Source organism: Salmo salar, chromosome 01 (genome assembly GCF_965601325.2).
Source record: "Salmo salar chromosome 01, fSalSal1, whole genome shotgun sequence".
In the NCBI taxonomy this organism is placed as follows: Eukaryota; Metazoa; Chordata; class Actinopteri; order Salmoniformes; family Salmonidae; genus Salmo; species Salmo salar.
Window position 1 is genome coordinate 181,996,044 of NC_138291.1, and position 11,457 is coordinate 182,007,500.

Sequence of the window (11,457 nt, forward strand, 5' to 3'; positions counted from 1 at the left end):
AGGCACTGAGTTTGAAGTTAGGCCTTGAAATACATCCACAGGTACACCTCCAATTTACTAAAATGATGTCAATTAGCCTATCAGAAGCTTCTAAAGCCATGACATAATTTTCTGGAATTTTCCAAGCTGTTTAAAGGCACAGTCAACTTAGTGTATGTAAACTTCTGACCCACAGGAATTGTGATACAGTGAATTATAAGTGAAATAATCTGTCTGTAAAAAAATTGTTGGAAAAATGACTTGTCATGCACAAAGCAGATGTCCTAATTGACTTGCCAAAACTATAGATGGTTAACAAGAAATGTGTGGGGTGGTTGAAAAACTAGTTTTAATGACTCCAACCTAAGTGTATTTAAACTTATGACTTCAACTGTATGTTCATAGAAATATTTACACAGGTCAAGTTTTCTGAAAATAAACGCAGTTGACAGTGAGAGGACATTTATTTTCATTAACAAAAATATTATTTTTTTTACAGCTGTTTTGAAGCTGGGGAACCAAAACTTGACTTACTTTCATTTTTTTGGGGTCCATGTTATGAAAACATATTTCAGTTATTTTAGATGGTACAGTTTTTCCCATGAACTGAAATTGAGTGAACAGTGTAGAATTTTGATCAACCAGTCAATTTAGCGATTTCCTCTAAATAACTGTCATGGATATTCAGTACTGAGATAGAGATTTAGTCATTTCTTCATACAATAATTTTTATTTAATATCGATTTAATTATTGCAATAATGAGGCTGGTCGATTTTGTATTTTATTTTATTCCCCTCCCAACCCTTGAATTTAGGACCGAGTAACTTAACCTTTACACAAATTTAGAGTAGTGTATATATAGCAGACACTAAAAATGCTTAGTCATGGTTGGTTCCACCCCTCCCATGCAGATTGGGGCATCATAAACCACTCTGGGTTCATCCAGTCGTTATCTGCACGGGGTAGTTCTCTTAACCCCCACCCTGGCTTAGTTTCCCAGATGCAAGGATGATTGAGACAATGAGGGATTGTTCCTATCCCTAGTAAAAACACATTGTCTGTGTAATGCAGTCTTTAGCTCATTTGTCAACTCAAGCTGTCTCTGGTGACCATACGCCCAGATTAGCTGCAGGGAACTAAAGTGGAGACCATTAAAAACACAGAATTAAACAGAACAGAAATGTCCTAATTGTTAAGTATTAATTGCTAACTATTAATATCAAACAAACCAGGTAAATACACTACCGTTCAAAAGTTTGGGGTCACTTAGAAATGTCCTTGTTTTTGAAAGAAAAGCAAACAAAATGTCAAATTTTAAAATGCATTCAAATTGATCAAATGCAGTGTAGACATTGATGTTGTAAATGACTTTTAGCTGGAAACGGCACATTTTTCAATGGAATATCGAGAGATCCATTATCAGCAACCATCACTCCTGTGTTCCAATGGCACGTTGTGTTAGCTGATCCAAGTTTATCATTTTAAAAGGCTAATTGATCATTAGAAAACCCTTTTGCAATTATGTTAGAACAGCTGAAAACTGTTGTTCTGATTAAAGAAGCAATAAAACTGGCCTTCTTTAGACTAGTTGAGTATCTGGAGCATCAGCATTTGTGGGTTCGATTACAGGCTCAAAATGGCCAGAAACAAAGACCTTTCTTCTGAAACTCATCAGTCTATTCTTGTTCTGAGAAATGAAGGCTATTCCATGTGAGAAGTTGCCAAGAAACCGAATATCTTGTACAACGCTGTGTACCACTCCCTTAACAGAACAGCGCAAACTGGCTCTAACCAGAATAGAAAGAGGAGTGGGAGGCCCCGGTGCACAACTGAACAAGAGGACAAGTACATTAGAGTGTCTAGTTTGAGAAACAGACGCCTCAAGTCCTTAACTGGCAGCTTCATTAAATAGTGCCCACAAAACACCAGTCTCAACGTCAACAGTGAAGAGGCGACTCCGGGACGCCGGCCTTCTAGGCAGAGTTCCTCTGTCCAGTGTCTGTGTTCTTTTGCCCATCTTAATCTTTTCTTTTTATTGGCCAGTCTGAGATATGACTTTCTCTCTGCAACTCTGCCTAGAAGGCCAGCATCCCGGAGTCGCTCTCCTCTTCACTGTTGACGTTGAGACTGGTGTTTTGCGGGTACTATTTAATAAAGCTGCCAGTTGAGGACTTGTGAGATTTCTGTTTCTCAAACTAGACACTTTATGACAATTTTGTTAGCACAGTTTTCAGCTGTGCTAACATAATTGCAAAAGGGTTTTCTAATGATCAATTAGCCTCTATAATTTAAAACTTGGATTAGCTAACACAACGTGCCACTGGAACACAGGAGTGATGGTTGCTGATAATGGGCCTCTGTACACCTATGTAGATATTCCATAAAATCTGCCGTTACCAGCTACAATAGTAATTTACAACATTGACAATGTCTACGCTGTATTTCTGATCAATTTGATGTTATTTTAATGGTTTAAAAATGAGCTTTTCTTTAAAAAAAAAAAAAGGACATTTCTAAGTGACCCTAAACTTTTGAACTGTAGTGTGTGTGTAATTTTTCCATCACATAACACAGCCACAAAGTCAGAACAGATGCCCCTCTGGTCGGCGAAACAAAGTGAGATACTTTGACAGACAGTCCAAGGCAGAGGGGGTTTTAAGAACATGGACACATTTTCAAAATGTAATATTGAGGATTTTAATGACTTTTTTCTTTTCTCTCTCTCCTCCTGCAGGATCTAAGAGGAAGAATGATCGAGGGGATGACCACGAGCTGAAACGTCTCCGGCCCTCAGCTCACACCGCCACCAGACAGGCCACTAAAAGATCTGCCCTCTCGGCCGGTGCTAGCGGGAAAAAACTGGTCAGCCTCAGGGGTGGGCGGCACCCCTCCGAATACAAGAACGAAGATTACTACGACGACCGGAAGACCCATTCCATCCGAGCTGGTGGTGGGCAGAGGGGGGACCCTCCCAAAACAGGCCACCTTGACAAGCCTCTGGGCCGCAGGAGAGAGCCAGACAGACACAGGATCAAGCCTCTCATGCCTGAGCTAACTACAGAGGTAAGAGTGGCTTCGCTAAGGGTTGTGAGGGGATGTTACTTTAGGATATCTGCAAGGCTGTTTTTTAGGTCTTTTCACTTCGCTAGTCAGTATAACCTTTTCTTGCTGTCGGTCAGTAAGCCAGCGACGACGGGGGGAAACGCTGCTGGTTTGTAGGACAGGTCCCTGTCGGTCACAAAGCCAGCGACGACGGGGGAAACACTGCTGGTTTGTAGGACAGTTCCCTGTCGGTCACAAAGCCAGCGACGACGGGGGGAACGCTGCTGGTTTGTAGGACAGTTCCCTGTCGGTCACAAAGCCAGCGACGACGGGGGGAACACTGCTGGTTTGTAGGACAGTTCCCTGTCGGTCACAAAGCCAGCGACGACGGGGGGAACACTGCTGGTTTGTAGGACAGGTCCCTGTCGGTCAGTAAGCCAGCGACGACGGGGGGAAACGCTGCTGGTTTGTAGGACAGGTCCCTGTCGGTCAGTAAGCCAGCGACGACGGGGGAAACGCTGCTGGTTTGTAGGACAGTTCCCTGTCGGTCAGTAAGCCAGCGACGACGGGGGGAAACGCTGCTGGTTTGTAGGACAGGTCCCTGTCGGTCAGTAAGCCAGCGACGACGGGAGGAAACGCTGCTGGTTTGTCCCGCCTCTCGGCACCTGTTTTTTGTGTGCTGTGATTGGCTGCAGTCAACAATAGAAATTAACGGAGGAGAGGGCATGATGCTTCCCTATCTTCTGTGAGTGAATTTCTACATCCCATGTTATGTAAGTGGTAACGATGAGTTGAGGTCCACTTCATTATTGTTTTCTGACACATGAATTTATTTTCTTTTTGTGTGTTTCCACCACGGAGTCGGGGCACATCGGCTATTTACGATACTTTTCATTCTATTTTTTTCCCCCGGTTCTTTGATTGGCAGCTGAACAGCTTGTGTTGACTAGTTTATAAAAGGTGTATTACTGACTGACTAAAGTCAACCTGTAAATCATAGTGTAGTTATGTCGCATCGAGACAGTAAACCAAAAATCTGTTATTTTCCTAGTATTCAAAGCCCCGTGTCGAGACTTGCCAGTGACCGCTGAAGTGACTCGTCAGCGTAGCCTTGTGAATGGTTGTTTGCGAATGAACGGCTCTTTTTGAGCTGATCTTTTAGTCGCATCGGTGAGGGAGTCGAATCGCAAAACAACCAACACACTAAAGTCATATAGGCCCTAGTCCATATCCAACACACTGAGGTCATATAGGCCCTAGTCCATATCCAACACACTGAGGTCATATAGGCCCTAGTCCATATCCAACACACTGAGGTCATATAGGCCCTAGTCCATATCCAAAATAACCAACACACTAAAGTTATATATTTTTTTGTCATTTTAATTGTAAACTCATGTCTTTCTACTCAATACCACAACTAATTGTACCAATCTGGGAGGTAAAGTTGTTAATAAAGTATATCATCATTTAGCTGTGTATTACAGATGGAATCAAGCCATTAGGATACCAGAGGCCGCCACAAATGGAGCTCGTTCTGCAAAAATAAAATGTTTGGGGGGGGGGGGGGGGGGCTCATTCTATTTGGGCTGACTTACGGAAAACACTTAAAGTGCACTGGTTTTGAACAGAGCCTTATGGGTCCACTTTTTACCAAAGCCTTATGTCCTTTGCCAAAAGTAGTGCACTATATAGGGAATAGGGTGCCATTTGCAATACAGACCCTGATGCCTTTCTGTTCTCCTCTTGTCTAGAAGCTGATACGTCCCAGTGAGGGGAGTGTTGGCAGGGTCAGCACTTCCTCCAAGGAAGAGGCAGAAGAAGAGGCCTCAGACCAGGAGACGGGCAGCACGGCCGAGTCCTCCGAGGGAGACAGGTCCAACATGGAGGGAGAAGAGGTGATGGAGGAGGAAGAAGAGGAAGAGGAGGAGGGAGAGAAGGGCCCAGAGGAAGACGAGGAAGAGGAGGAGGAAGAGTATGAACAGGAGGAGGGGGATCAGAGAGTTGTGAATGAACCGCCTGATTATGACACTCGCAGCGAAGCCAGCGACTCCCAGTCTGATTCAGTGTCCTTCTCTGAGGGGGAGTCGGTTCACTCTGGTTCTGGGTCTGACGCCTCAGGTAAACATCTGCTCAACACCTTTTTCCATTTTCACCGTCTTGGTTGCATCCTATTCTCCTGACATCTGTTCACTTCCCTTCGTGGATTAAGAAGGAAATTACTGGTGTAAGAAAATGGGTGAAACGGCCTCTACATTTACGTCATTTAGCAGACGCTCTTATCCAGAGCGACTTACAGATTGGTGCATTCACCTTATGATATCCAGTGGAACAACCACTTTACAATAGTGCATCTAAATCTTTTTTTGGGGTGGGGGGGTTAGAAGGATTACTTTATCCTATCCCAGGTATTCCCACGTCTACACCGATCCAATGTTGATGTGGGACGTAGTGAACGAGTGCAAACATCTGGAGTAAAGAGAGATTGTTGGGACGCAGCACAGAACTACTATGACGTTTCATTTCTACAGGACTCAGCCCACTTCCTAGTTCACTGTTAGTTGTACCAATAGCAGCAGTAGGCTACCACTTCAAAACATACACTTCACACTAATCTGTGTTTTGTGAGCGACGTGGCTGTTGCTAAAATGTTCACTGTGGGTTTCTGCCTGGATGCGAAAACAAGAAGCACATTGAGAGAAGTGAAGTGAGCTTGAAATGCGTCCCGAATTTTATTTATATTTTACCCCCCCCCCCCTTTTCTCACCAGTTTTGTGATTATGCTCTTGTTTCATCGCTGCAACTCCCCAACGATCTCGGGAGAGGCGAAGGTCGAGTCGTGTCCTCCTGAAACATGTTCCGCCAAACCGCACTTAACACCTGCTCCCTTAACCCGGAAGCCAACCGGAGGAATCACTGTTCAACTGACGGCCGGTGTCAGCCTGCAGGCGTCCGGCCCACCACAAGGGGTCGCTAGAGTACAATGAGCCAATCATAGCCCCCCCCCCTTTCCAAACCCTTCCCTAACGACGCTGGGCCAATTGTGAGTCGCCCTATGGGACTACCAGTCACGGCCGGTAATGGGATCGAACCGCAGGCTGTAGTGACTCTGTAACGCTGCGATGCAGCGCCACTCGGGAGGCCCTAAAAGCAAAATGCAGTCATAGAAAACAAACACATTCTTCAGTTGAAAAGGTCCTCAATTAGCCTTTTGGACTGTCCTAGAGGCACCAATTCATCCCATTTAGAGAGCCTTGGACTGTCCTAGAGGCACCAATTCATCCCATTTAGAGAGCCTTGGACTGTCCTAGAGGCACCAATCCATTTAGAGAGCCTTGGACTGTCCTAGAGGCACCAATCCATTTAGAGAGCCTTGGACTGTCCTAGAGGCACCAATTCATCCCATTTAGAGAGCATTGGACTGTCCTAGAGGCACCAATTCATTTAGAGAGCCTTGGACTGTCCTAGAGGCACCAATTCATTTAGAGAGCCTTGGACTGTCCTAGAGGCACCAATTCATCCCATTTAGAGAGCCTTGGACTGTCCTAGAGGCACCAATCCATTTAGAGAGCCTTGGACTGTCCTAGAGGCACCAATTCATTTAGAGAGCCTTGGACTGTCCTAGAGGCACCAATTCATTTAGAGAGCCTTGGACTGTCCTAGAGGCACCAATTCATTTAGAGAGCCTTGGACTGTCCTAGAGGCACCAATTCATTTAGAGAGCCTTGGACTGTCCTAGAGGCACCAATTCATTTAGAGAGCCTTGGACTGTCCTAGAGGCACCAATTCATCCCATTTAGAGAGCCTTGGACTGTCCTAGAGGCACCAATCCATTTAGAGAGCCTTGGACTGTCCTAGAGGCACCAATTCATCCCATTTAGAGAGCCTTGGACTGTCCTAGAGGCACCAATCCATTTAGAGAGCCTTGGACTGTCCTAGAGGCACCAATTCATTTAGAGAGCCTTGGACTGTCCTAGAGGCACCAATTCATCCCATTTAGAGAGCCTTGGACTGTCCTAGAGGCACCAATCCATTTAGAGAGCCTTGGACTGTCCTAGAGGCACCAATCCATTTAGAGAGCCTTGGACTGTCCTAGAGGCACCAATTCATTTAGAGAGCCTTGGACTGTCCTAGAGGCACCAATTCATCCCATTTAGAGAGCCTTGGACTGTCCTAGAGGCACCAATTCATCCCATTTAGAGAGCCTTGGACTGTCCTAGAGGCACCAATCCATTTAGAGAGCCTTGGACTGTCCTAGAGGCACCAATTCATCCCATTTAGAGAGCCTTGGACTGTCCTAGAGGCACCAATTCATCCCATTTAGAGAGCCTTGGACTGTCCTAGAGGCACCAATCCATTTAGAGAGCCTTGGACTGTCCTAGAGGCACCAATCCATTTAGAGAGCCTTGGACTGTCCTAGAGGCACCAATTCATCCCATTTAGAGAGCCTTGGACTGTCCTAGAGGCACCAATTCATCCCATTTAGAGAGCCTTGGACTGTCCTAGAGGCACCAATCCATTTAGAGAGCCTTGGACTGTCCTAGAGGCACCAATTCATTTAGAGAGCCTTGGACTGTCCTAGAGGCACCAATTCATCCCATTTAGAGAGCCTTGGACTGTCCTAGAGGCACCAATCCATTTAGAGAGCCTTGGACTGTCCTAGAGGCACCAATTCATTTAGAGAGCCTTGGACTGTCCTAGAGGCACCAATTCATCCCATTTAGAGAGCCTTGGACTGTCCTAGAGGCACCAATTCATCCCATTTAGAGAGCCTTGGACTGTCCTAGAGGCACCAATCCATTTAGAGAGCCTTGGACTGTCCTAGAGGCACCAATTCATTTAGAGAGCCTTGGACTGTCCTAGAGGCACCAATTCATCCCATTTAGAGAGCCTTGGACTGTCCTAGAGGCACCAATCCATTTAGAGAGCCTTGGACTGTCCTAGAGGCACCAATCCATTTAGAGAGCCTTGGACTGTCCTAGAGGCACCAATTCATTTAGAGAGCCTTGGACTGTCCTAGAGGCACCAATTCATCCCATTTAGAGAGCCTTGGACTGTCCTAGAGGCACCAATCCATTAAGAGAGCCTTGGACTGTCCTAGAGGCACCAATCCATTTAGAGAGCCTTGGACTGTCCTAGAGGCACCAATTCATCCCATTTAGAGAGCCTTGGACTGTCCTAGAGGCACCAATCCATTTAGAGAGCCTTGGACTGTCCTAGAGGCACCAATTCATTTAGAGAGCCTTGGACTGTCCTAGAGGCACCAATTCATCCCATTTAGAGAGCCTTGGACTGTCCTAGAGGCACCAATCCATTTAGAGAGCCTTGGACTGTCCTAGAGGCACCAATTCATTTAGAGAGCCTTGGACTGTCCTAGAGGCACCAATTCATCCCATTTAGAGAGCCTTGGACTGTCCTAGAGGCACCAATTCATCCCATTTAGAGAGCCTTGGACTGTCCTAGAGGCACCAATCCATTTAGAGAGCCTTGGACTGTCCTAGAGGCACCAATTCATTTAGAGAGCCTTGGACTGTCCTAGAGGCACCAATTCATCCCATTTAGAGAGCCTTGGACTGTCCTAGAGGCACCAATCCATTTAGAGAGCCTTGGACTGTCCTAGAGGCACCAATCCATTTAGAGAGCCTTGGACTGTCCTAGAGGCACCAATTCATTTAGAGAGCCTTGGACTGTCCTAGAGGCACCAATTCATCCCATTTAGAGAGCCTTGGACTGTCCTAGAGGCACCAATCCATTAAGAGAGCCTTGGACTGTCCTAGAGGCACCAATCCATTTAGAGAGCCTTGGACTGTCCTAGAGGCACCAATTCATCCCATTTAGAGAGCCTTGGACTGTCCTAGAGGCACCAATCCATTTAGAGAGCCTTGGACTGTCCTAGAGGCACCAATTCATCCCATTTAGAGAGCCTTGGACTGTCCTAGAGGCACCAATTCATTTAGAGAGCCTTGGACTGTCCTAGAGGCACCAATCCATTTAGAGAGCCTTGGACTGTCCTAGAGGCACCAATCCATTTAGAGAGCCTTGGACTGTCCTAGAGGCACCAATTCATCCCATTTAGAGAGCCTTGGACTGTCCTAGAGGCACCAATTCAGTAAGAGAGCCTTGGACTGTCCTAGAGGCACCAATTCATCCCATTTAGAGATCCTTGGACTGTCCTAGAGGCACCAATCCATTTAGAGAGCCTTGGACTGTCCTAGAGGCACCAATTCATCCCATTTAGAGAGCCTTGGACTGTCCTAGAGGCACCAATTCATCCCATTAAGAGAGCCTTGGACTGTCCTAGAGGCACCAATTCATCCCATTTAGAGAGCCTTGGACTGTCCTAGAGGCACCAATTCATCCCATTAAGAGAGCCTTGGACTGTCCTAGAGGCACCAATCCATCCCATTTAGAGAGCCTTGGACTGTCCTAGAGGCACCAATTCATTTAGAGAGCCTTGGACTGTCCTAGAGGCACCAATCCATTTAGAGAGCCTTGGACTGTCCTAGAGGCACCAATTCATCCCATTTAGAGAGCCTTGGATTGTCCTAGAGGCACCAATCCATTTAGAGAGCCTTGGACTGTCCTAGAGGCACCAATTCATTTAGAGAGCCTTGGACTGTCCTAGAGGCACCAATTCATCCCATTAAGAGAGCCTTGGACTGTCCTAGAGGCACCAATTCATCCCATTTAGAGAGCCTTGGATTGTCCTAGAGGCACCAATCCATTTAGAGAGCCTTGGACTGTCCTAGAGGCACCAATTCATTTAGAGAGCCTTGGACTGTCCTAGAGGCACCAATCCATTTAGAGAGCCTTGGACTGTCCTAGAGGCACCAATTCATCCCATTTAGAGAGCCTTGGACTGTCCTAGAGGCACCAATCCATTTAGAGAGCCTTGGACTGTCCTAGAGGCACCAATCCATTTAGAGAGCCTTGGACTGTCCTAGAGGCACCAATTCATCCCATTTAGAGATTATTCCACAAGTAAGGTGCCAAAAATCTAAACGCAGATGTACCTAACTGGTTTGAGATGGACAGTATCTCCAGAGTTACCCATCTCTCTGTCCTATGACGCTACCGCGGAGGAACAAATTCTTATTTACAATGACGGCCTACCACGGAACAGTGGGTTAACTGTCTTGTTCAGGGGGCAGAACGACAGATTTGTACTTTGTCAGCTCGGGGATTCGAACTTGCAACCTTTCAGTTACTAGTCCAACGCTCTAACCGCTAGGCTACGCTGCTGCCCCTTTTCAAAGAGGACCAGGCTAGCTTTCTGTATCAGAAGGTAGCCTGATCCTCTTTGAAAAGGGGCGGCAGCGTAGCCTAGTGGTTAGAGCGTTGGACTAGTAACTGAAAGGTTGCAAGTTCGAATCCCCTGTCGTAAAAAGCCTAGTGTGTTTATCATAAACCGTGTCAAGTAGCTTTTTTTAATACAGTGGCAGCTACATTCATATAAATGATATACCCATAGTCTATAAGTAGTATGAAGAATTAGTTTTCTGCTGTCTAATAACACACATGACCTGTTCTTATAAAGGAAGGCCCTGTGCTTTCTGAAACACAGCTCGTCAATCCAGATGCACTACATGACCAAAAGTATGTGGACACCTGTTCATCCAACATCTCATTCCAAATATCATGGGCGTTAATATGGAGTTGGTCCCCTCTTTACTGCTAAAACAGCCTCCACTCTTCTGGGAAGGCTTTCCACTAGATGTTGGTACATTGCTGCTATAGCAGCCTCCACTCTTCTGGGAAGGCTTTCCACTAGATGTTGGAACATTGCTGCGGGGACTTGCTTCCATTCAGCCACAAGAGCGTTAGGGAGGTCGGGCGATTAGGCCTGGCTCGCAGTCTGTGTTCCAATTCATCCCAAAGGTTGAGGTCAGGGCTCTGTGCAGGCCAGTCAAGTTCTTCCTCACTGATCTCGACAAACCATTTCTGTATGGACCTCGCTTTGTGCACGGGGGCATTGTCATGCTGAAACAGGAAAGGGCCTTCCCCAAACTGTTGCCACAAAGTTGGAAGCACAGAATCATCTAGAATGTCATTGTATGCTGTAGTGTTAAGCTTTCCCTTCACTGGAACTAAGGGGCCTGAACCATGAAAAAACAGCCCTAGACCATTATTCCTCCTCCACCAAACTTTACAGTTGCCACTATGCATTGGGACAGGTAGCGATGTCCTGGCATCGGGCAAACCCAGATTAGTCCGTCAGACTGCCAGATGGTGAAGCGTGATTCGTCACACCAGAGAACACGTTTCCTCTGGCGGCGAGCTTCACACCACTGCTGCCGACGCTTGGCATTGCTGATGTAATTTCTTTGATTTTTTATAACGCGTGTCATTTTTGCCAGTTTAACACATTTTTGTTTTATTTTTCTCCTCCAGGTTCTGAGAAGAAGCATGAGAAACTATCTTCCTCTGTCCGAGCT

The 11,457-nt window shown here is 46.2% G+C and overlaps 1 protein-coding gene across 1 annotated transcript in view; it reads left to right on the forward strand.

Moving 5' to 3' along the window:
• Positions 1-11,457, forward strand: part of ythdc1 (YTH N6-methyladenosine RNA binding protein C1) — a 48,223-nt gene that overhangs the window by 9,884 nt on the left and 26,882 nt on the right. Inside the window, exons 3-5 of the mRNA XM_014147197.3 lie at positions 2,715-3,043; positions 4,777-5,143; positions 11,414-11,457. The exon at positions 11,414-11,457 is cut by the window's right edge and continues 105 nt beyond it. Coding sequence (XP_014002672.1) covers positions 2,715-3,043; positions 4,777-5,143; positions 11,414-11,457 — 740 coding nt within the window. The remainder of the gene's footprint in view (positions 1-2,714; positions 3,044-4,776; positions 5,144-11,413) is intronic.